Source organism: Aquarana catesbeiana, linkage group LG05 (genome assembly GCF_042186555.1).
Source record: "Aquarana catesbeiana isolate 2022-GZ linkage group LG05, ASM4218655v1, whole genome shotgun sequence".
Taxonomy (NCBI): Eukaryota; Metazoa; Chordata; class Amphibia; order Anura; family Ranidae; genus Aquarana; species Aquarana catesbeiana.
In genome coordinates, this window is record NC_133328.1 from 147,809,168 (window position 1) to 147,834,092 (window position 24,925).

The 24,925-nt window shown below is 43.7% G+C and overlaps 1 protein-coding gene across 3 annotated transcripts in view; it reads right to left on the minus strand.

The window, feature by feature from the left end:
- Window positions 1-24,925, minus strand: part of NEK10 (NIMA related kinase 10) — a 515,946-nt gene that overhangs the window by 34,616 nt on the left and 456,405 nt on the right. The window contains exon 33 of one of the 3 annotated variants that reach the window (XM_073630267.1): window positions 4,780-4,879. The exons of the other annotated variants lie outside the window; for them this stretch is intronic. Within the exon in view, the coding sequence (XP_073486368.1) occupies window positions 4,780-4,879 (100 nt within the window). The remainder of the gene's footprint in view (window positions 1-4,779; window positions 4,880-24,925) is intronic. 3 annotated transcript variants of the gene reach the window in all.

The window sequence follows — 24,925 nt, forward strand, 5'->3', positions numbered from 1 at the left end:
TCTAGAGGAATCGCACTATTGGTGGCAAAGACAGTGCAGTTTGTTTTACTGACGCTCAAATCAGATACACAGGGCAGATTCCTGTTTTTACACGCCAAGCTAAATGGGCTAGAAATACTTATACTTATATATACCTCCCCCGTTCCACTTCAATGTTTTACATGAGGGCCTTGCCTTTATGGCTCAACACCCTACTGTTCCGGTACTGTGGATGGGAGACTTCAATAATGTGCTAGACAGGGATCTCGATAGAATGACTACACAATCACCTAATATTCCCTCCCCCCAACCCACTAGATTCGGTAGATTACTCGGTGAGATGGCTCTGGTTGACACATGGAGATATCGCCACCCACAAGATAAGGCCTATTCCTGCTTTTCAACATCTCATAACTCAATGTCTAGGATTGATCTTATTTTGCTATCCCGCTCCCTTCTCCCTATGTTGGAGGACATGGGCTTTTACCCTCGTACACTATCAGACCACGCCCCATACTGGGTTGTGCTTAAACTTGACTCCCAGCCCAATACCTATACATGGAAACTCAATCCCTTCTGGTTATCGGTAGTACCCGGAATAGAGGAGATTGGGATTGAGTGGGACATATTTTTTCAACACAACAGAGCCTCAGCGCCTCTTGAAATAGTATGGGATGCCTTTAAATCCCATGCTCGCATGACACTTGCTCAACACATAAATAAACATAAGAGGACGTCCTCACACGTAATACACCAGGCAGAGAGAGTCTTGACAGAGCTGGAGAGGGAATTTACATCTAACCCTACCCCCTCCAATGCCGACCAACTAAAACAGCAAACACGTATAGTATCCAACCTACACTTTGAAAAAGCGGAGAGAAACATATTCTACACAAAACAAAGACTTTATGAATGTGGAGAGAGGGCGGGACGCCTCCTGGCATACTTAGCTCATATAGACCTCAGACCACCCACGGTAGTATCTCTTAAGGGCATCAATGGAGAAATGATTACCGAACCCGATAGGGTAGCGGAAGAATTTCGTTCTTATTTCTCAGCGCTCTACACCTCCACGGTTGATAATGACAATAGAGACGCAGGGGCACTATTAGCGAATATAGAAATACCCACACTATCCCAAACCCAGATTGAAATGCTGGAAGCCCCAGTGTCTACTGATGATATTATTGATGCGATATCCCACCTCAAAACCTCGAAAGCACCTGGATCTGACGGCCTCCCCTTAGAATTTTATAAAACATATCTAGATAACATTGTCCCTAGATTGCACGAACTATATGCACATATGTTTAAATCTGGCTCTATCCCCCAATCCATGACTGAAGCTTATATAGTGCTCATACCCAAACCTGGTAAAAACTTAGAAATCCCAGAATCTTACCGCCCCATTTCGCTTCTTCAACTTGATATAAAGATTTTGGCCAAGATCCTGGCGTTGCGTCTAAATAAAATAATCCTTACCCTGATCCACCCGGATCAAACGGGATTTATGCCCACTAAAAATGCAGCTCATAACCTCCGCAGACTACATATGAACATACAGGCTCAGCACGACCAAATGGGATCCAGAGTTGTGGTGTCTTTGGATGCCGCTAAGGCATTCGACTCCGTTGAATGGACATATTTATGGCAATGCCTAGCTAAATTTGGATTCGGACCGAAATTCATTAGATGGATCCAACTAATGTATCAAAATCCCAGTGCCAGGGTCTTGGTTAACGGGAGAGTCTCGGGCGCCTTCCCCCTCTCAAGGGGGACGCGCCAGGGATGCCCGCTGTCTCCCCTACTTTATGCCCTCGCGGTGGAGCCCCTTGCGGCTTCATTGAGATCTCACCCGGGCATTATGGGTCTGCGAAGAGGCGAACTGGTGGAGACAATTAGTCTATACGCAGATGATATGCTGCTGTACCTATCAGATTCAGGCCCTTCTTTGAAATTAGCACTAGAGACCATACAAACATTTGGGAAATATTCGGGTCTTAAAATAAATTGGGACAAGTCCCAAATCCTCCCTATAGACATAGGTGCACCCACACAAAGTCAAGCCTCCTCCCCCCTTACGATAGTCAGTAGCATGAAATACTTGGGGATCAATGTCACCCGCACTCCCGTAGAGTACACCAAACAGAATATAGAGCCTCTGCTCACAATTTTGAAAGATAAGACCCAGATCTGGGCCAAACTCCCCCTGGGGGTTATGGGACGTGTGAACCTTATCAAGATGATCTTGCTCCCCAAATTCCTTTATGTCTTTTGGCATGCCCCGATATACCTGCCACTCAGGATCTTTAAAACAATAGAAACAATTCTTAACTCATTTGTATGGGGAAGGTCACGCCATAAATTATCTTGGCAAGTATTAAAAAACCCCACGGACCTAGGTGGCACAGCCTTACCTGATTTCAACCTCTACTATCTGGCGGCGCAACTATCACACTTTCATTACATAGACAAATGCGATAAAGAACGTTACATGACCCTACTATGCTCCCAATATACCCACCTCTACTCCCATCCATTTCAAATCATCTTTAGAGACCCTGCAGACCCTCGGGTACTGGGGGGAGGCTGTCCGGGCCTAATATCCACCCACTGCAAGGTGTGGGCAATAATAAGACGCAGAATACATGCCCTTCATACACACTCACACACGCCGCTTTGGGGCAACCCAGGGCTGAAAGAACTTTTGTCTCTGCCAGACTATGGAATATGGGTCGCTAGGGGGGTGACTATTCTCTCAGATGTATACAGAGACAACATATTGAAATCATTTCAACAACTCAAGGATGAATTTAGCCTCCCTGACTCCATGCATTTCGGATACCTCCAGCTCCGCCATGCTCTACAAGCCCAGTTCCACAATGTTCCTCCCAATGTGGAACAATTGGATATTCTAAATATCATCAAGGGACAAGATTCCTCTAAACTTATCTCGATATTTTACATCTCTCTGCTTCGGCCTACGGCTGTGAAAATTGCTTACAGTCTGCGGGACCGATGGGCTGGGGAGGTGGGGGAGCTGGAGGATGATGAATGGGAAGATGCGTTGGATAATTGCAAAACTGTGTCCACCAGGCTATCTGATCGCCTCACCCAACTTTACATTTTACATAGGTCATACTTGACCCCGGCCAGAATGATTAGATTCAAACCTAACCACAATCCCCTATGCCCTAGATGTGACAGCCCATCTAGCTCCTTTTTTCATCTCCTCTGGGTATGCCCGGTTATACATGACTACTGGTCTCACATAGTGCGATTCATACATGATGAAATGGGGTCTCCTCTTAAACTATGCCCCAAGCAGTGCATATTGGGAATTTTCCCAGATCCAGATTCAGACAAATTCCATATCATCTTTCTCAGAGAGGCATTGTTTGTGGCTAGACTACTCATAGCTAGAAAATGGATGAGGAGGGAACCGCCAACACTCCAGGAATGGACAGCTGCCATTAATGCTGTCTTACCATATAAGAAAGAAATATATGCCCATAGGGGCTGCCCATCTAAATATGGGAAAATATGGGACTTATGGTTAAACAACGCATCCACATGCAACACAACTACTGAATAGATTCTAGTAGAATATCCACCTACTATATGCACTGATGTGATGGAAAAAAAATTACCTCTCAAAGCAAATGGCATACATGTGTTTAGTAAGCACCAATAAATACTTACATATGTGTTATTGATAATGACCACGTAGTTTGTGATAGATATATTATATATTTTAAACACTGCTATGTATCCCCTCGTATGTCAATGTATTCATTACTCTGTAAATGTGTACTCTTCGTAAATAAACAACAACTTTTGTTTGTAAAAAAAAAAAAAAATGTTTGTGAATAGGATCTAAGAAAATTTTGTAGTAGGAAACCACTGCTGCCTTTGTGGCTACATTATTTAGTTGTGTAATTGCCACCAGTGTACTTACAACATATGAGAGGCTGATATCTTAGAATACATAGGAGTTCCAGGCCTCCCATAGATGACAGCGTCTGCAAGAAAGAGCTGTGCTATGGGGCAGAGCTGTGCATATATCAGAACTGGATGGACAGAAACAAATCTTGGTAGGTAAAATAACTCCCTTTATATGCATTTCATTGGTGTATGTACCTGTTTGCCTGAAGTTTAGCATTGAATAGCTTGACTTTTTTAATCATACCATAGATGCAACTAAATAAAAGGTACAAGATTTACAAAGACAGCTATTTAGGGAATTTAAATGGTTCCGTTTTAAAACAGTCCATGTGCACAGTTTTATAAATGTGATATTTTAGGCTTGACTGAAGAAATTTAGTTTTTTTGGAGGGAACGTACATGCAGAACAAGTGGTGGTAAAGATATCTGAATCACTAATGAAAGATGCATTTCGTTAGTTTATTTGGGTCTGTAGCAGATCCACAAATAGATTCTGAAGGATGGTACAGCAGATCAAAGTAGGAGTGTTTGTGTGTGAATTGATAACATCTCCCCAGTGGAGCTTTGTACAGTCTCTGAAAAAAAAATCAGTGCTTTATGTCATCGTTTATGATTTCCATTTTTTGTAGCGTTCTAAAGCAGCTGTTCTTTGATCTGTATTCAGCTTTGATTAATACACGTTTGCAAATAAGGCTTACTGCGAACATTTATCAAATCTGATCAAACATTTCATACTATTAAAAAAAAAATGCAGCTTGTGTTTTTAAAGATCTAGTTAGTGTCTAATTGTAGTTATTGACTGCATGCTTGGTGTTTTTTTTTTTTTGTTTTTTTTTGTTTTTTTTAATAGCAAACCTGTCTTGTCATCAGTGAGTGACGATTTCCCATACAATTGCATAAGTCCATGGCAGTCATCAGTAAAAATCTCTATAAGCTCTGGAGATCCCTGTAAGACCTGAAACAAAAGTAAATTCAAACTTGCATGATAAATCTTATGTCCAAGTGTATGTAAATCTATTATTGAGCTTCTGAACAAAAATGCTAATAGTTCTCAGACATTCACTAAATAAAAAAAGATATTTTGCTACTGACAAAAGCACATTTTACTTTTGCTCATAAATGTTTTGGTTAAAACTGGTCTTGAAAATTGGAGAAATTTATTCAGGCATCTTTTATGTTCACACTATCTGCTATGGCCTACACTAGATAACCGCAGGTCAGTGGCGGCCCGTCCATTAGGGGCACAGGGGCGCCGCCCCCCCCCCAATCTGTGCGTCCGGCCCCCTGATCAACATGCAGGGTGCCAAACGCATTAATTCCAATTAGGGTTTTTTTTTTTTAAGCACGTGATTAGAGGCAGAGGCTCTAATAGACTTCAAAAAAGGGTGGGCTTGGGGAGCAGAGCCCTGCGCCTGATGCCCACCAAGTTGCCTGACAATAACGAATATTTGCTATTGTAACACTGATTCTCCTCCCAGCCAATCAGGAAGACATGTCATCCGATTAGCCGAAAGGAGATCCAATCGGATTGCCTGCCAGGAGGAGGAGGGCGGAGACGCAGGGGAAGCAGCCGGAGAGAACAGCCCGGAGAGAAGCCAAAGCCGCCCGCCGCCCGCCGCCCGCCGCGCTGCCCGTGAGGTGGAGTAAGTGCGGGCCCCAAATACTGACTGAATGACCCGGGGGGGGGAGGGGTGCCGACCGGAGCGGGGTGGGTGCCATCCGTGACCTGACGGACCATGCACGGGGGGGCATCAGGTGAGTCATTTGCTGCCGCCTAAAAAAAAAACAACAATGCAATTCACTGTTTTCTATGTGCCATATTCACACTGCACTGATCTGCTATTCAAAGATGAAAAAGTGTCACCAAATAATCCTTCAAATAAGGTTTACACACATTGTTAATTGTGCTAATTAACACACCTATTGTCTGCTAGCAAACTACTGGGGGGATGTGTTTATACTTGTAATAATGTGTATTGTACTTTGTGAGCTCGATGCTAGCAAGTCTGACCTGTAATGAGATCCCCGAGTCACCCAGGTGGCTAATAGTTTAATTAACCCAATGTTTATAGTCTATGTAGGCTGTTCTTTCGTTATGTTATCTATATTCCTATGTACAGTTTGTCTTGTTAGGGTAATATGATCAGGAGGGGGGATGTCCTCCTGTGGGGTATATATTCTGTGTGAGTTTGTTCAATAAACAGTTCTCATTCTGGTTTGCGCCAAAACTGGTATTGCCTAGTTCTTGGGGTAACTATAGCCAGATTCACTGGTCTCGTGTTCCAGAGCTTGGGAAGCAGCTTCTTGGCGGATATACCCAGTCTGGGACATTCATACCTCCACTGGGATCCAAGATCAGGATAGCAGACTTCGGTCACCACAGCGGAGATATGGACCTGGCATCAGCGTTCCTGGGGCTGCTGTAGATCGTTCTTTCAGCATACTCCTGGACTGTGTCTGCAGATGAATACATGGAGCTCAGGCAGCAGATTCGGGTAGGGCTCTGGATTGGAGCCCTCCAGGTCACTGGTACACACCAAGGCATAAGCTTTTCAACCCCAGAGCAACAGACCAGTGATCAGGGAGTTGTGGATGGAATTCCTGGGAGAGCGGCCCCAGGAGCAATGGGTGACTGAGTTGAACAGGCTGGTCCAGCAGGAACTGGACAATCGATTTCAGGCTCTAAAATGGCACGCAGAGCAGGATAATTTAGGGAAGACAACAGAATGCTCTCTGAAGGGATATGACTTTGGGGGCCCTGGATTGCTGTGGGAGAGCCTTGCAAGTGTTTTTGTGTTTGGCGATAAAAGGGAACCTACCCTTGTGGACCTGCAAGAATACAAAAAGGCTATGCTCAGTCTGGTAGGGGTCTCAGAGCTTAAACCTGATCTGGAATATTTGCTAAGGAAAGGACAGCACCTGGAAAGGGAATACACCTATTGTCTGCTAACAAACTACTGTGGGGATGTGTTTATACTTGTAATAATGTTTATTGTACTGTGTGAGCTTGATGCCGGCAAGTCTGACCTGGAATGAGATCCCTGAGTCACCCAGGTGGCTAATTGTTTTATTAACTTAATGTTTATAGTCTATGTTGGCTAATCCTTAGTTATGTTAAATATACTCCTGTGTACAGTTTGTACCGTTTGCCCCAAAATTAGTGTAGTGTTGCCTAGTTCTGTGGGTAACTATAGCCAGATTCACTGGTCTTGTGTTGCAGAGCTTGGGAAGCACCTTCTTGGTCGAGATACCCAGTCAGGGTGCCCAGAGTAAGTCACAGGTACAGCAATGGTCCAACCTGCAAAGATAAGGGGCCTCAAACCCTGAACCCTTGTCTGACAGGGACAAGGTACTCTCTGGTCTACCTAGGCAAAAGCCAGGTGGACCCTGTTTCTTCAGCAGCTGCTGAAGCCAGTCCTCCAAGTACTTGGTGTGAGGTTCTCCTGAAGAGAGGCTCCTGTTTAGGGAGAGGAAAAAGACCCAAATACCACAGATACTCCCCCAACCGACACCAGGGCAGGCCCTGGTAACCTGCGTCTTTAGTCTTTGTGCATAAAAAAAACAAACCCCACATGCAGTGCTAGTGCCCATGATAAATAGTGTAAAAATAAATAAATCGCGCCAAGTGCAGAACATAAGGCAGGTCCTTCAGCCAGAATAAAAATTGCTCAGGACTAGCCATAAGGCTCGCCCTAGGGGTGTGGCCAAGATCAAGTGAAACTCTATGTGGTACCGCAGCCAAAGTGTTTTTCTGGCACCTCCTGTTTTTAATAGTTCCCAGTTGCCCATGTGAATAAGGCCTTAGCATGTTTTCTTTCTACAGTAAATTCTCAAATAGCTGTCTTAGCTGGATAATATCCATGATGGCAAAATTCAGTTAGAGTTGTAGGATAGATTTAGAAAAATAAAAATGATATGGCTAAAGTAAAGCTTATTTCCTGTTGCAATGAGGTTGGACAGATTAACCACTTAAGAACCGCCCCATAGCACATTTATTGCTACATGGCAGCCCTCCTGCACAGGCACCTGCCAATTGTCAGGCAGAGGCACAGAACAGAGATCTCCCTATGAAAAACAAGACAGATCTCCGTTCTGACAGGGGGGACAGGATGAATTTTGTGTCACTGCAAAGCAGGGACCAAAATCCATAATTTCTCTAAGTAAAAGCAACACACATAGTACAGTAAAACACTGGCTAGGTACACAGTCAGCCCTTTGATCGCCCTAGATGTTTAACCCTTTCCCAGCCAGTGTCAATAGTACAATGACAGTGCATATTTTTAGCACTGATCACTGTATTTGTGTCACTGGTTCCCACAAAGTGTCAAAAGTGTCAGAGTCTGACTATCCACTGCAATATCGCAGTCCTGCTATAAGTCGCTGATCTCCGCTATTACTAGTAAAAAAAAATAGAAAAACAAAAATTCCAGTATATATACCATAGTTTACAGATACTATAACTTTTGAGCAAACCAATCAATATATGCTTATTGGGATTTTTAACCAAAAAATATGTAGCAAAATACATATTGGCCTAAATTTATGAAGAAATTAATTTTTTTCAATTTTTTTATTGGATATGTTTTATAGCAGAAAGTAAAAAACATTGTTTTTTTTTTCAAAATTGTCTGTCTTTTTTTGTTTTTTTTTGTTTGCGGTATTGCTGCATGTGACTGTTGTTACTCTCATCACTACTGTGCTGCTCACTGTTCTCCTTCAGACTGGAGCAACAGCTGCACCAGAGCAACTGCACAGCAAGGATCTCCCTGCTTCTGTAACATTCATTCTGCGGATCTGAAGCATGGTCCTGCCTCTACCAAGGTAACTGCCTCCACACAGAGACAGTGCAAAATCAGATAGTACCAGGGAAAAGAACAGATGCAGGGAGGCTGCAGGCAATACAGATGCATCATTTTTTATACCCATGCTTGCCTTTTTGGCCACAGTTTCCGCAGTACAGGTCCTTTTTAAGCTGACTATACACATGATCTACCAACAACAATGTAGTGCAATGGCCTGCTTGATTAAATACAGAATTCATTTATCATTTGAATAGATCCTCATTGTACATAGTTTTGGTAAACCTAGAAAAGATTAAACATTTCTGTTCAGCACAATCAGATTGTATGATGTATGGTCAGCTTTTGAAGTCTGACTTCATCGTAATCATGATTAATCTTTGTGTCAAATGCTGTTAAGGTTATGTAGGAGTGGAAAGACAGTGGGGGTGATTTACTAAGAAGAAGGCACTGCACTAGTTCATACATGAATTGGTGCGCCGGAAAAGTCATTAATTGACCGTGCGAACTGGCGCACATTGAAGCGCAAACGATAATACCCACATATGTAAACTGCAACTGTCGCTAGGGTAACAGTGGTTTTCTCATTGATAATAGCGCACGCCCAGTACAATTGGTTAATTTCATCTCATTGGATGTGTCTTGGCAATTAGTAGGTGTTCTCAGTTAATTAACCCTTTTGATGCTAATCTCATGCCTATCAATCCTAATATATCTTTGAAATGCGTTTTCTTGATCATACATCACGGGACACAGAGTATTCATTACATAGTGGGTTAGATAGGCACCATTGGTGATTGGAGACTGGTTAACCCCAATTAAGGAGAATTCCTCCTCTATATAACCCCTCCCATACGGGGAGGACCTCAGTTTTTTCACCAGTGTTTAAGGTGGTTGGTCACGTAAAACATGTTCTGTGAAGAAAGCTCCAGTTTGGTCCCTGCAGGGGCTTAAAGGGCTATGCTGACTGGATCCATATCTCGGGCCGATATTTTGACTCCTAAGATGGTATGGTACCCGGGCCTCATCATCTGAAGAAGCAAGGTTTTGCCTGTAAGTCTCTCTTTGGAGGACTGGGCTCTGAGAAAACCAGGCTTGATGTACTATTAAAACAGTGGCATGAAAGTTTCTGGCAGAGTCTTTTACAGGTCCAGGTAAGAGGTTTCTCTGAGTAGGAACCCAAAAAACAATGAAGGTTGGCACAACGATACCCGCCGTGATGAGTGAAGGCTGGAAACTGTCTGTTCTCAGCAGTTCCTGTGGCAGGGACAGGTAAGAGAAGTTAATCCTATATATATATATATATATATATATATATATATATATATATATATATATATATATTTATATTACAAATGGATTTTCTTCAATGAGTAGCACATGTCTTACCTGATTTCCACCACTAGAGGGAGTAAGGAGCAAACTTACATGCTTTTCAGATACACACTCAGTGAAGCTGGTGTCCAATCGCTCACTTCCTCCACTGCAAGTGTGCAGACGCCAGGTGGCTAATTTAAAAGCCCAGAGCATTCAGAGCTCTGTAAACAGATGGACACAGAGTGTGGGCAGTGAGCATCCTAAAGTGGTCGGATCCAGGCTAGTCCTAAGACACCTACTCGGCATCAGGTTGTGCAGTATTAAGCATATATGTATATTGTGAGACTTTTATCACAACAGTGATTGCATATGTAATAGTACCTCTGCTTTGTAGCTTGGGACTATGTCTCCTGGTAAGAGGGTCTCGGGGCGAGGTAACAAAGGCACAAGAAAGTCACCACCTGTGTCTAGGGGTCCTAAAGATGCCTGCAGATTACCATCCCCCTCTGCAAGACTGGAGCCAGCCTCACAGGATGAGTCAGTGCCCCTGTCAGGTTTTGCAGCCTCTCCTAATGTTACAGCTCCAGCGTATGTCACAGAGGATTGCCTTAGGGCTACATTGGAGGGTTTTAAAGGGAAGAATTATGAATTTTATTTCAGCTTCCTTAAAAGATAGAAAGAAAAAGGGGTAGATCCCCTCCCTCTGCTGCACTTTCTCTTTCAGATGATTCTTCTGACAATGAGGAAAGATCCCTATCCAGAGATAGGGATCAAGCGCAGTCTGAGGATTCATAGGAAGAGCAGAGAGCTTCTTCCTCTCAGGCACTCAAGAAGCAGGTCCAGTATTATACTGAACTAGTGCGTTCCACATTTAAAATGCCCTCTGCTGAGGCCGCTACATCCTCTGTTTCTTCCCTGGGGGTCAGAAGGATCCCACAGACTGCCTTTTCCTTTCCAATTCATCCTTTAATGGATAAATTGTTGTATGAGGACTGGGGACATCCCGATAAACTGTTTACTCCTCCTAAAAGGTTTTCTATGCTTTATCCTCTGGAGGAAAGCTTCACCAAGAAGTGGGAGGTCCCATCCGTGGATGCGGCCGTCTCTTGTGTGAATGAAAAACCTGACCTGTCCCTTGGATAATGCTCAGGTGTTTAAAGATACAACTGATAAAAAGCTTCCTTCTCCATGGCTGGCGCTGTAGTACAACCTACAGTCGCAACTGTGGGTTTGTGTCAATTCCTCAAGGAACAGGTTAAGCAGATGCTTGGCCTCCTTCCCAGTTAGGAAATGGAGAATTATGCAGACCTTCCACAGGTGCTGTGTTTTATGATTGATGCCATTCTGGATTCTGCCCAGCAAGCATCTCGTTTGTCTCTCCTGTTGGTACACATGCTCAGGTCCCTTTGGCTTAAAAGTTGGGCAGCAGAGCTTTCATGCAAAAGATATTTAGCTGGCTTCCCATTCAAAGGGGAATGCCTATTTGGGGATGACCTAGATAATTTTATCCAAAAAATTACAGGTGGTAAATCTACACTCCTACCAGTTAAGAGGAGTAAACGTCCACCATTCAAACGGTCTCTTTCCCTGTCCACTGGAACTTCAGGCTCTAGGCAGTGGTGATGGCCTTCCCAATCTACTTTCAGAGGAAAGGCCCAGGGTCACACCCAAGGGCAGAAAAAGGCTTGGGGACGAAAGCCTGCCAAGCAGAGCCCCAAAACTTCCCTGTGAAGGGGCTCCCCCACTCGGCCGGGTGGGGGGAAGGCTCCTACAGTTTTTAGGAGCCTGGCGGGAAGAGGTTCAAGACAAGTGGGTGGTCTCTTCAGTATCTCTAGGTTACAAAATAGAGTTCCTAGAGCTTCCACCAGCTTGTTTCCTAAGGTCAAGAGTTCCCAAAGATCCAGTAAAGCGAGAACCGCTACTACTGGCCTTAGATCACTTACTATCAGGGAGTGATAGTAGAAATGAACCCAAAAGATCAGGGTTCAGGGTTCTACTCGAATCTCTTCACCGTTCCAAAGCCAAATGGAGATGTCAGACCCATCCTAGATCTAAAGGATCTGAATCAGTTTCTACACAATCGATCCTTCCGAATGCAGTCAATTCGTTCGGTGGTCTCCACCCTGCAGGGGGGAGAATTTATGGCATCAATAGATATCAAGGATGCATATCTTCATGTGCCGATTTTTCCCGCTCACCAAAGATATCTAAAGTTCGCGGTAGACCAGCGCCATTTCCAGTTTGTGACCCTTCCTTTCGGTCTCGCTACAGCTCCTCGAATTTTTACAAAAATTCTAGACCCCTTCTTAGCAAATCTAAGAGCTCAGGGCAAAAATGCGGTAGCTTATCTTGACAATTTTCTACTCATAGAGCAATCCGTGGCACACCTGAACCGTGCTGTCTTCAAGACAGTAAGACATTTGGAAAGACTAGGCTGGATAATCAACCTAGAAAAGTCTTCTTTGCAACCTTCAACAAGGTTGGAGTATCTAGGCATGATCACAGACACCACTCAAGGCAGGGTGTTTCTACCAGAGCCAAAGGTCAAGGCCGTAAGAGCTCTAGTCCGCTTAGTATTAAGCAAAAAGAGTCCATCCATTCGGCTATGTATGAGACTGTTAGGAAAGATGGTTGCCACTTTCGAGGCTGTTCCATTTGCCCAGTTTCACTCAAGGCCCCTGCAGAGAAGCATTCTCGCAGCTTGGAACAAAAAGACTCATGCCTTCGATCTTCCGATGTGCCTATCCCCAAGGATACACAAAAGCCTCAATTGGTGAATACAAACCAAAAATCTTTTGAAAGGCAAAGCCTTTCTTCCACTACAATGGAAGATCGTAACCACAGATGCCAGTCTGACAGGCTGGGGAGCAGTTCTGGAAGAAACATGCACGCAGGGAAGATGGCCTGCAACCGAGAGATGCTTGCCCATCAATATTCTAGAAATTTGGGCAATTTACTTGGCCCTCATGGATTGGTCTTACAGGCTACAGGGTCATCCTATTCGGATACAATACGACAATGCCACGGCTGTGGCTTACATCAATCACCAAGGAGGCACCAGAAGTCTGGATGCCCAAAGGGAGGTGAATCGCATTCTTGCATGGGCAGAAAGCCATGTTCCCTGCCTGTCTGCGGTATTCATCCCAGGAGTGGAAAATTGGCAAGCGGATTTCTTAAGCCGCCGGCAATTATGCCCAGAAGAATGGTCCCTACACCCCGACATATTCCAGACCATATGTCAAAGGTGGGGAACACCAGATGTGGATCTATTCGCGTCCAGATTCAACAGGAAGCTGGACAAATTTGTGTCCAAAACAAGGGATGTACTTGCTCAGGGGTCAGATGCTCTGACAATCCCATGGGATCAGTACAATCTAATGTATGCCTTCCCTCCGAACCCACTTCTTCTGCGGTTCCTGGGAAGGGTCAAAAGGGAAGCAAAGTCAGTCTTTTTAGTAGCCCCGGCTTGGCCCAGACGACCTTGGTATGCAGAGATCGTAAAGATGGCAGTGGGCAGGCCTTGGGTCCTCCCATTCCGGCCAGATCTGCTCACACAGGGTCCGATTTGCCACCCTGCCATACGAAGTCTAAATTTGACGGCTTGGCTGCTGAAACCCACATTTTAAAAGACCGTGGGATCTCGGAGTCAGTCCTTTCCACTCTGGTCAATGCCAGAAAGCCGGCCTCCAGGCTTATTTACTACAAAATCTGCAAGGCATATGTTTCCTGGTGTGAACCCAGGGGATGGCATCCTAGAAGGTATATGATTAGCAGAATCTTGACCTTTCTTCAGTCAGGCCTAGAAATTAGATTGGCTTTGAGCACTATCAAAGTCCAAATTTCGGCTTTGCCTGTATTTTTTCAGAAGCCAATTGCATCACATTCCCCTGTCCGGGCCTTTATTCAGGGGGCACTGCGGTTGAATCCACCAGTCAAACCTCCAGTATGCCCATGGGATTTGAATTTGGTGTTGTTGGCTTTACAGGGGCAACCCTTTGAGCCACTGCACCTGGCTCCTTTAGCGCTTTTGACTAAAAAATTAGTCTTCTTGATATCCATATCCTCTGCTAGGCGAGTATCAGAATTGGCAGCTTTTTCTTGTAAAGAGCCATATTTAATTATTCACAAGGACAGGATTGTTATGCGTCCTAATCGTTCCTTCTTACCTAAGGTGGTTTCAGGATTCCATTTGAATCAAGATGTAATCCTACCATCCTCTTTTCCAGATCCGCAGTCCGCGGAGGAAGAATCTTTGAACACTCTTGATGTGGTTAGAGCAGTCAGTGTCTATCTGCAGGCAACCGCTCAGGTACGTAAAACTGATTGTTTGTTTATTCTGCCAGATGGCCATAAGAAAGGCCAAGCAGCGTAGAAATCCACTCTTTCAAGATGGATTAGACAGGTTATTTTTCAGGCTTATGATATAAAGAGGAAGACTCCTCCTTTTCATGTGAAAGCGCACTCAACTAGGGCTGTTAGTGCTTCTTGGGCAGTGCATCACCAGGCCTCCATGGCTCAGATCTGTAAGGCTGCGACTTGGTTTTCAGTTCATACATTCACCAGATTCTATCAGCAAGGGCAAGAGGATACCACCTTCAGGCGCAGTGTACTGCGGGCTGCAGTTTAGTTCCTCTGGTCCGTTTGCAGTCTATATTTTCTGATCTGTGTCTCCCTCCCCTCAAATGAGCATTGCTTTGGGACATCCCACTATGTAATGAATACTCTGTGTCCCATGATGTATGATCAAGAAAATAGGATTTTTAAATACAGCTTACCTGTAAAATCCTTTTCTTGAGAGTACATCACGGGACACAGAGCTCCCACCCTTCTATGGGTTTTACGTGGTTACCTATTGCTTTGCTACAAAACTGAGGTCCTCCCTGTATGGGAGGGGATATATAGGGGAGGAATTCTCCTTAATTGGGGTTAACCAGTGTCCAATCACCGATGGTGCCTATCTAACCCACTATGTAATGAATACTCTCTGTCCCGTGATGTACTCTCAAGAAAAGGATTTTACAGGTAAGCTGTATTTAAAAATCCTATTTTTTAATTTTTTTACCCAAATCTTTCAATACATTACAAAGAACAGAGAAGTGTTTCTAAACCCAATAAATACATTTTTTCTGATCTTGATTTTTAAACGGTGACCATACACTGCAATCACTGGAGGGCCGTCGTTTGAAGACCCCTGTGCTAGACCATTATTATGCCTCCAGAATTGGGAATGTGGCATCTTCTCAACTTCTCTCTGCTGGTGGACACAAGAACCTACATCTATATCTATATCTATCTATATATATTATATACAGTATATATATATTATATACAGTATATATATATATATATATATATATATATATATATATATACACACACACACACACATATACACATATATATATATATATATATACATATACAAATATACACACACACTGAAGCAGGAAGCAATATACATTGGCCCAGAAGTTAATCTGTACACAGGAAGTAGGTGTGTGTTTTGAGGCCAAATCATTTAGACATACACACATGACCACCCCATGTAAATATAAATAAAAAATGATCTTAATTTGCAAATAAGGATCATCTCTTCCTCAGAGAACAGTGAGCGGGGCATGGTGGTGGGAGGAAATTACCAGCAGTACAAGCAACTTCCTGGAGGGGTGTAACGTCATTCCTGTGTGCTGGCCACCGCTTCCAGAAACCAGATTTGCGCCATGGGTACATACCTCCGCACACACAGCAGTTGTGCATCTCACATACACAGCAGTCGCACATCTAGATGCATTTGACGTATCTAGCTGCAGGAACCCAATTTTTATGGACATTAATAGTAAAGCAGATGCAGATTTCCAGGACTGGACTAACAAATGTTTATAGGCAACTGGTGTTTTCTATTAAACAAGGTCTAAATGGGCCATTGACATGCATCACAGTTGAACTTAGGAATGTGTCTTTGTAAAGTTAAGCTAAATGAAATCCTTTCTTATTTTTGCTTGGGGATAGAGTTCAGAGGGATTAGAAGTCTTGTCAGTTTTTGGGGATGTCTGCACCCCTGCTAGGGTGAAGACAACTCCCAAATTTTGCCAGTTTCTTCTTCAAATTTATTCACTTCCTGTCACATAACCAAACAGGAAGTGATGGTTAAACCCTACCAATGTCTTTCCTTGGGGACATACAGGTCAATCTAAATAGTTTCCCCATTAGGTAAATTGCACTCTAGCATTTTGCTCTGTACACCCCAAATTATTAGGTATCTTGGACTTTGGGGTTTATTTACTAAAGGCAAATCCACTTTACACTACAAGTGCACTTGGAAGTGCAGTTGCTGGAGATCCGAGGGGGGACATGCAAGGAAAATAAAAAAACAGCATCTTTGCTTCTACATGATTGGATGATAAAATCACCTGTGCTTCCTAATACCTAATAATTTAGGGTGTGCACAACAAAGTGCTAGAGTGAAATTTGCCTAATGGGGACACTAGTTAGATTGACCTGTGTGTCCCCAAGGAAAGACATTGGTAGGGTTTTACCCTCACTTCCTGTTTGGCTATGTGACAGGAAGTGAAGCCAATTTTCCGAAATGGGACACAAAGCCCAACCTAAAAAAGACCAGCAGGGGTTCTAACACTCACGTGGTTTCCCTCAAATGCCCACAATTAGAATAGGATTGTCTTGAGCTAGATTTTAGCTCAGTGCTCTAAATCAGTGGTTCTCAACCCTGTCCTCAAGTACCCCCAACAGGCTATGTTTGCAGGTTTTTCCTTCATCTTGCCCAGGTTTTTTTAAACAGTCAATGGCTTGGTATTTTAGACAGCCACTTTAGCTAAGATAAATTCCCAAAACATATCCTGTTGGGGGTACTTGAGGACTGAGGCTAAGAACCACTGCTCTAAAATGGAAAATTGAATACTTACCGCTCTGTAATTTTCCTTTCCTGGTGCCTATCCATGGCAGCATATGCACAATCCATGCATATGCTACCATGAAGGCACCAGGAAAGTAGCTTATAGACAAATCACACCTTTTTTTGTTTTGCCATGCCAATCAGCCTAGTTAAGCTGCAGCTAGGAAATCGGTTGCATGAAAACAGAAAACTGTTTCATACTTACCGTAATTTTCTTTTCCTGGTGCCTATCCATGGCAGCATACCTATTACAACCTCCCTCAGGACCAGTGAATATTATAAAAGAAAAGGATTGGTGCACTACCAGCATTCTACGTAATATAGCATACCGAGGGTGGGATTGTATGCTGCCATGGATAGGCACCAGGAAAAGAAATTGAAAAGTATAAAAAAGTTTCTGTTTTCCTGGTGCCTCCATGGCAGCATACCTGTAACAAATAACTAGCTGAAATGGGTGGGATGATGCATAGTAAAATATTTATTTGAAAAAGAATTTAAAATAGGCAAATGCCAGCCTGATAGCCTGTCTGTCAGTTTCTACAGATGAGAAAGCTGCCGGGTCTACTCTATAACGTCACGTAAACACATGTTGGGATGACCATGATGCTGCCCTTTAGATCATTTTGATGGATACGTCTGCTCTGGCCGTCCAAGAACCAGAAAACAACTGGGTGGCACACAGCCCAACTGAAGAGGGGGTTCCAGTCCCCTATCCCTGTACACCTTCCTAACCAACTTGATTATCCATGCAACTATTGTACTAGAGCAGGGATCTGCAAACTATGGCTCCCCAGCTGCCGCAGAACCACATGTCCCATGAGGTATTTTAAAGCTCTGATATTCACAGACATGACTAGGCATGATGGATACTGCAGATCCGGAATAGCCGGAGGGCCCCAGATGATGCTTCTTTGCCCCTGTCTTTTTTTTTTTTGAGTATGACAAATAGGTTAGATGAAAATCTGAAGGGAGTTGTGGCTTGAAGAGAGTGTCTTAGTACCAAAGTAATATAGTCTTTGTGAAGAAGGTCAAAATTGGATCTGAAAAGATCGGCAGGGCACAAGGCTCAGAGATAGTAGAGGAAGAGGGAGAACTTAGGGATGAATCCATGTACCATTCCAAGTTTCACTCTGAGTACAAAAAATATTGCCTTGCTCTGTGATTACAGAGCCTGAAGTTCTGATACTCCCCAGCCCGATGCTATCACCACAAAGAAAAATAGTTTCCACGTGAGATTACACAAGGATGCTGAATCAGATGGGGCAAAAGGCTGTTTGGATAAGGGCTCCAGTGTGATAGAGAGATCCCAAGTGGGAAAGATTTGTTTTAATGGGTGGGCTTATCTTCTTGACTGTCTTGAAGAGTTTGATTATTAAAGGATCTTCGGTCCATCTGTTGTTGTCACAGCAGAGATTGCCACCAGCTGTACCTTTTAAGTTGCTTAATCCTAAATCAAGGTCTGCTGGCAGGAAGTCAAGGAGTTGGGAGGAAGAGGGTACATCGGGATTGAAGTTTTGCCATTTTCGAAAGATCTAAACTTATTCCAAACCTTGTCACACATTGTTCACTGAAGGCTCCTGTGCTTTGAGCAGAGATGAAATAACTCTGGAGGAATATCCTAATGATTAAAGCCTCTGTTTTAACATTCTAATGTGAAGATTCAATCTGAGGATTCTGATGGGTGTGATGCCTCGAGCCAGAAGAAAGGGTATCAGAGGAATATTTACCGGAGGCTGGAGACTAAGAAATATTGCCCTAGGGAATCATGGGTCGCCCTACAAATATGGCAGGACTGCTATCACCGTTTATTGTTGATATTGCAAGTCTCAAGATAATTTTCGAGGTAGGAGGCCAGAGAAGGCCTAAATTAATAATAATAAATACATTTTATTTATAATGCCCTTTTCATCAAAAGATCTCAAAGTGCTACAGGTTAAAAACAAAAAGAAAAATGAGCAGTTTATACAATGAAACAAACATCTAAAGAGGACAAAAAGCTTTGCTAAAAAGAAATGTCTTAAGACCTTTTTTAAAACAGTCAGTGGATTGAAGAGCCCTCAAAGTGTCAGGTAGGGCATTCCACAGGCGCGGGGCAGCTGCACTAAATGCCCTGTCTCCCATTGTCCTAAGTCTAGTTATCAGTATATGAAGAAGGTTTGAGTGAGTGGAGCGGAGGGAACGTTTTGTGTTTTGCGGTTTGAGAAGTTCTTTGAGGTGGGGGGGCATGTCCATGGATGCATTGGTGTGCGAGAAGGGAAACCTTGTACTCAATCCTGGTAGAGACAGGAAGCCAGTGGAGTGAGTGGAGAATGGGAGTAATGTGCTCACGTTTCCGCACTCTCATCAGGATCCTTGTTGCAGAGTTTTGGATGTACTGAAGCCTCTGCAGACTCCTTCTAGGAATCCCAATGAGAAGTGTGTTACAGTAGTCCAGTCTAAAGGAGACAAAGGCATGAACCAGCTTTTTGTCATCTGGGAGGGAGAAAATGGGATGGAGTTTAGAGATATTACGGAGGTGGTAGAAAGAGGTCTTGCATAGGTGATTTATATGGGCTTCAAAAGGTGAGCTGGGAGTCCATTTTTACACCAAAATTTGTAACAGTTGATGAGAGGGGGATATTAGAACCAGAAAAGGTGATACTGGTGATGAATGATGATTTGGTCTGGTAAGGAGTGCCAATCAGGATGACTTCAGTTTTGGAACTGTTTAGTTGAAGAATGCTGTGCTCCATCCATACTTTTATCTTCTCCAGACAGGTGGTAAGTACTCATAGGGATGACTGTGAAGATGGGGTTTCAGCTGTTGCATTTACATATAGATGTGTGTCATCAGCATAGCAGTGGAATGAAATTGTGTGGCGGCTGATTAGATTGCATGCCCAAGGACTTGACAGGACATCTATTGCTTCTGCCCCAAGGGTGAGGTAGATGTGGAATAAACCTCTGCAGCTTGATATTGCTTGCTGTAGCAAAAGGATGCAGTTCAGGAAAGGTCCACTGGCCCACAATCCAACTGCATAACTTCAGTTGTAGGGACATTTGTTGGTATCCAGGAATCCTTGGGATAGTTAATCTGCGATTGTGTTTAAGTGGGCTGGAAGATAAACTACCCTTAGGTCCTTCAGATTCCTCTCTGCCCAAATGAAGATGGGTTCCACTTCTCTTAGTAAGGAACTGTTGTTGGTTCCGTCTTGGTGATACATGTATGATATTGCAGCTCTATTGTCTATCCAAATCAGAACTGATTTGTCCTTGATCTGAGAGAGCAAATGCTGTTGATGCGAGATAAGCCACTGGATTTCCAGGATATTTGCGATGATGTCTGCCGCATTGAACGCCCATCTCTCTTGAACCAACATCTGGTTGCAATGTGCCTCCTAGCCTATTGCATCGACATCTGTGGTAATTGTGGTCCAGAAGACATGCCTTAATGGATGTGGCTTTACAGGCATCTCCCTCTTTGTCCACTAGTGCAGAGTAGACCCCTGTGCATCAAACTTGTTTGATATATGGACTGGGATAGACGGTTTGCTCCATTCCTTCAAGAATTCTAACTAAAAGGTGCCTAAGGTATCCATGTGTCCATGGGACCATCTGCATACAAAAAGACAAAAATCCCTATTAAGTTGAGCTTGAGGCTGTTATGTGGGACCATGTCCTCACTCTCCTTACTTTCTGAATGATCGCCCACACTTTCTGAGATGGGAGGGACACCATCCCCTTTGTGGTGTTGAATAAGGCGATTAAACTGGAGAAAAGATGACTCCTTTGATGATTTACCATCCAACCGTATCTTGATAGTATAGGCCACAGCATCCCCCTGTGTTCCACTAGCTGGGCTGGATCTTTTGATAAAAGGAGGATATTGTCTGGTTAGTGATAAGAACTGAGACCCAGTTCTCATAAAGAAGCTTGGATAATGATCCGAGCCCTTGTGAGGGCTCTGAGGGAAGTGCAGGGTCCGAAGGGGAGACTCTGGAATTGTAGATGGGCCTGGTCGACCGAAAATCTCAGATACTTCTGTAACAGTTGTAGTATGGGTGCATGCAAGTAAGCATGCCTGAATCCCCGGGTACATCTAATTCTGCAGTTCCGGAGAATCAAGTCAGATTTTGCTCCTGTGACGCTGGAAATGCCTTTCTTTAACCTTTCTGTAAAGAGTGATTTACCATAAAAAAGGGTATTTATACTAATTTTGTTTTGACACAGTGTCAGTGAAGTCTGCTGAGAGCCATAATTCGTCCAAAGCCTTGACTATATTTTCCCTAGGAACATTTTGATGAATCACTGTTTCCATGTTTTCGGTCCATGCCCACAGGGCTTGATAAGATAAGGCAACTGCTGACTTCCAGGCATTTACTTGCAATTTGATAAGCTCCTTTAAGTTGGGGTCTATTCATCTGTCTATAGGATCCTCAGTTGAGGCTGAATAATCGATTGGTGAGATAAAATTCTTTGTTATATGAACCACTGCCACGTCTACCTCTGACAGACTGTCTGGCATTGCAGAATCTTGTTACTACCTTGGATAAAGGTTTCCTAGGCAATTGAGAGGAAAAAAAATGTTTTTTTCTTTCCTCTTTAACAATGTCTCTGATATCATCCATCAGAGTAAGCCTATGTTTCCACTATTACGACCTGAAAGTCGCACGATTTCAATGCAACTTGAAACAATGCCTGTGTATACTTGAGGTCTATGGACCTCAAGTTACATCAAAGTGGGACCAAAGTAGTGCAGGGACTACTCTACACTTGAAATCGCACAGATAAACGGTACTCATTGGAAATCATGGGGTACGACTTGTCATGCGACTTTGCAGTCCCAAGTCGCATGACAAGTCGCACTATTGGAAACCGAACCCGAAAGAAGAAAACCTACTTCTTTCAAATGGGAAGTACATATTTTGACTACTCAGATTTAGTGTCAGCTTTCTTCCAGCCAATAGCTGGCTTTACAGCTTGGACATAGGGCTGAACTAAGAAAAAGTTGAAGCCAGAGGGCGGAGCTCTTCTGAGGTATCCCAAGATGGCCCACCATCATCCAGATGTCTAGGAGGGATACTTGCTGCATGGTGAGAGGATTCTCTTGAGGATGGCCAGGATGAGTTAACTCCTCTGGAGGAGATTGAGCTAATTGCTGCAATGGAACTGCTGTTGCTCGTTCCACTATGTATCCCCTGCCCATCTTTTGAGTAGGACAGCTTACCTGTTAACCCTCTGACACTCTGCTGCATAGACTCTAAAACAGCTTTTGCAGATCAATTGGCTGGTAATGGGATGACCCCGCATGCTCAGCATTTAGGGATTTGAAAGTTGGCGAATGTGAAGAACTAGGTCTTTTTACAGATAAACCCTCGCCGCTTGCATAGTATCCTGATCTGGTTGGGGCCTTCATAGGTTTGTTTATGTCGCCTTGGTGTCCACTTGGACTTCTTCTGGTGTATAAGGCTGAAATACATAAACATACCAGCGTAAGTGCTCTCTTTTTTTTTTTTTTACTCCCCTGACCGACGGTCCTACCTTAAATGTTGCAGAGGGTCTTGTTCAGGTGGCATACTACTTATTTTAGGCAACAGACAGAAAAAGCAGCTAGAGAAAGATAAAAGAGTTAGCTACTGGTATTTCAGCTGGAGCAAGGAAACGGTATTCCTGAGTAAAGAAAAAGAAAGAAATTACATTTACCGTTGGCAAAAAACAGGGTCCCCTCCAAGAGCTCTCTGCATAGGCAACCTCCTCAGATAACAGGCTGCCATGCTGAAAGCCCCCAGCAATAAACAATGAAAAGGAGAGGGAAGGGAAGATACAACCCTCTAAAAATGATTTTAACAAACAAGGGCAAAAAATGTAAAATTTGCCCCTATTCAAGATAGCCACCATGACCTCAGGCCAGACCGCGCATACGCGGCCAGTGGCACTAGGACCTATGTGGCCCGCCCGACTCATCCCGGCCCACCGAGCCGGCTCTTGACGTCCGCGCATGCGCAACGTGGGCAGGAAGATGCTGAGGGACTCAGAAAAGCCGGCGCAAGGTGCGCTCCGCCCACTATAGTAACCAGGACTGAAGGTACAATATCACAAGGAGGGGAAGGTGGTGGGGGAGGAAGAAAGCGAAAAAGAGAGAGAGGAACGCAAGGAAAGCAAAGCGAGAGCGAATGGATGACAGGAGGGAGAAATGGAAGGATAAGGCTAAGTGAAAACTAGATATAGCTGCTTTCTCTGCTGCAGGCTTGAGCAAATGCCAGTATATAAATGCAGATATGAGCTCTTAGTTAAGAGACAACTGCTGTCCCAAAAGACCCACAGAAGGGACTCACATTTAGCTGCCCAAGAATAGGGACTGCATCTAGGAGAGGCTTGAACCCAGCTGGAAGCTGCCGACTGCAGAGGTAATGGATGTTTGACCCCCATTCATTGACCATGAGGTATGAGGAAAAAAAAGGGAATGCTGGGAGTGCACTAATCCTTTTCTTTTATAATATTCACTGGTCCTGAGGGAGGAGCCAAGGCAAAGCTTGTCACATTTATGCCGCCATGGAGGTTCCAGGAAAATTGTTTGGGGAGGGGGGGGTGTAAAATGCATTACTTGGATTGAGCATGCATCTGCAAAACAAATTATTAACAAAACTTTTATTAGTCAACAAATAAAATAATGCAAAATAAACCAGCACAGACAACCAGCACAGACAATTAAATCAAAGTGAAACTAACAACCTACAAACAACAAACATTGACAACATCAAAAATATTTCAGTGAAAAATACCCCCCCCCCCCCCAAAAAAAAGAAACAAAAGTAAAAAATACTTGCTCTAAAACACATCTGTTTTGCAAAGTTATAACAAACAAAATACAAAATGTGTGTTACAAACTCTATAAGGACACCCAAATGTGCAATCTTGTCTCTTTTCAGGGCAAGGTAAAAAATACTATTTGCAAGCTTTAAATAACATAGGTTTGTGTTCTAATGAGGCAATTGAAAACACATGCACAGTCCATGAAACACACAAAATGCAAGTTCACCCAATGTAGAGACAGAACATCAAAGTGGGTACATCTGTTAAAGATGTCCTTAAATTACTAACCCAAACACACACACTCTGAGCATGCCCAGAAAAATCCAAGTGCTGTTCACACACAAAAAGCACAAAGTCCCTGAGCATGCCCAGACAAACACAAATGCATTTCACATACCAAAAGCTACAGCAAAAAAACAGAGTCCCCTGAGCATGCCCAGAACAACCAAAATGCAGCTAGCACAAAATAAGCCACCCCTCTGCCCAAAATTAAGCACATCATCCAGCATGCTACAAATTATAGATGGGACAAACACCCTCTGGTCCAGGGGGGCAAAGAACCTAACATGGGCAACAGTTATACAACAAATAACATTGCAGTCTATGGGAAATGATTTGTTAATTTTGCGAGTCCCCACTTGGCTGGCTTATATTCTAGTTATTGGCTTTAAAATGGGTATGGGGGCCCAGGTCCCACCCTGAGGGACATATATCAATGTCACCAATTTGGACAACCCCAAAAATGAAACAAGGAGAAGTGCCTTTTAAAAATGCAAAACTGCTTAAAAGCTAGTAACTTGGGGGGCTTACTCTGCCTGTAAAGTGGTGCATCTGTAGCATGTATCCCAAATGCTGCTTCAAAGATGTACGGCTTTAGAGAAAACTTACAAACCTACATTGCAGCTGCAAGATTTTAACCCAAAACAAAAAATAGCCTGCCCCCCCCCCCCCCCCATACATACAAGGCCATTTGGGTCTGTTAAGGCTTAAAATGAGACCACGTGAAAAATAATACCACCCCAAACTAAAAAAAATGTTGTGCCCCTCCCACACACTAACACACCCCTAGCCAAGCACACAGCAAGCCAGCCCATGAAAGGGGGGTGGATGCTTGGGGGCAGGAGGGGCTCAGGCACTCCAAAAGTCAACCACCTTGTTCCCATATTCAGGGGGACAAGGGCCT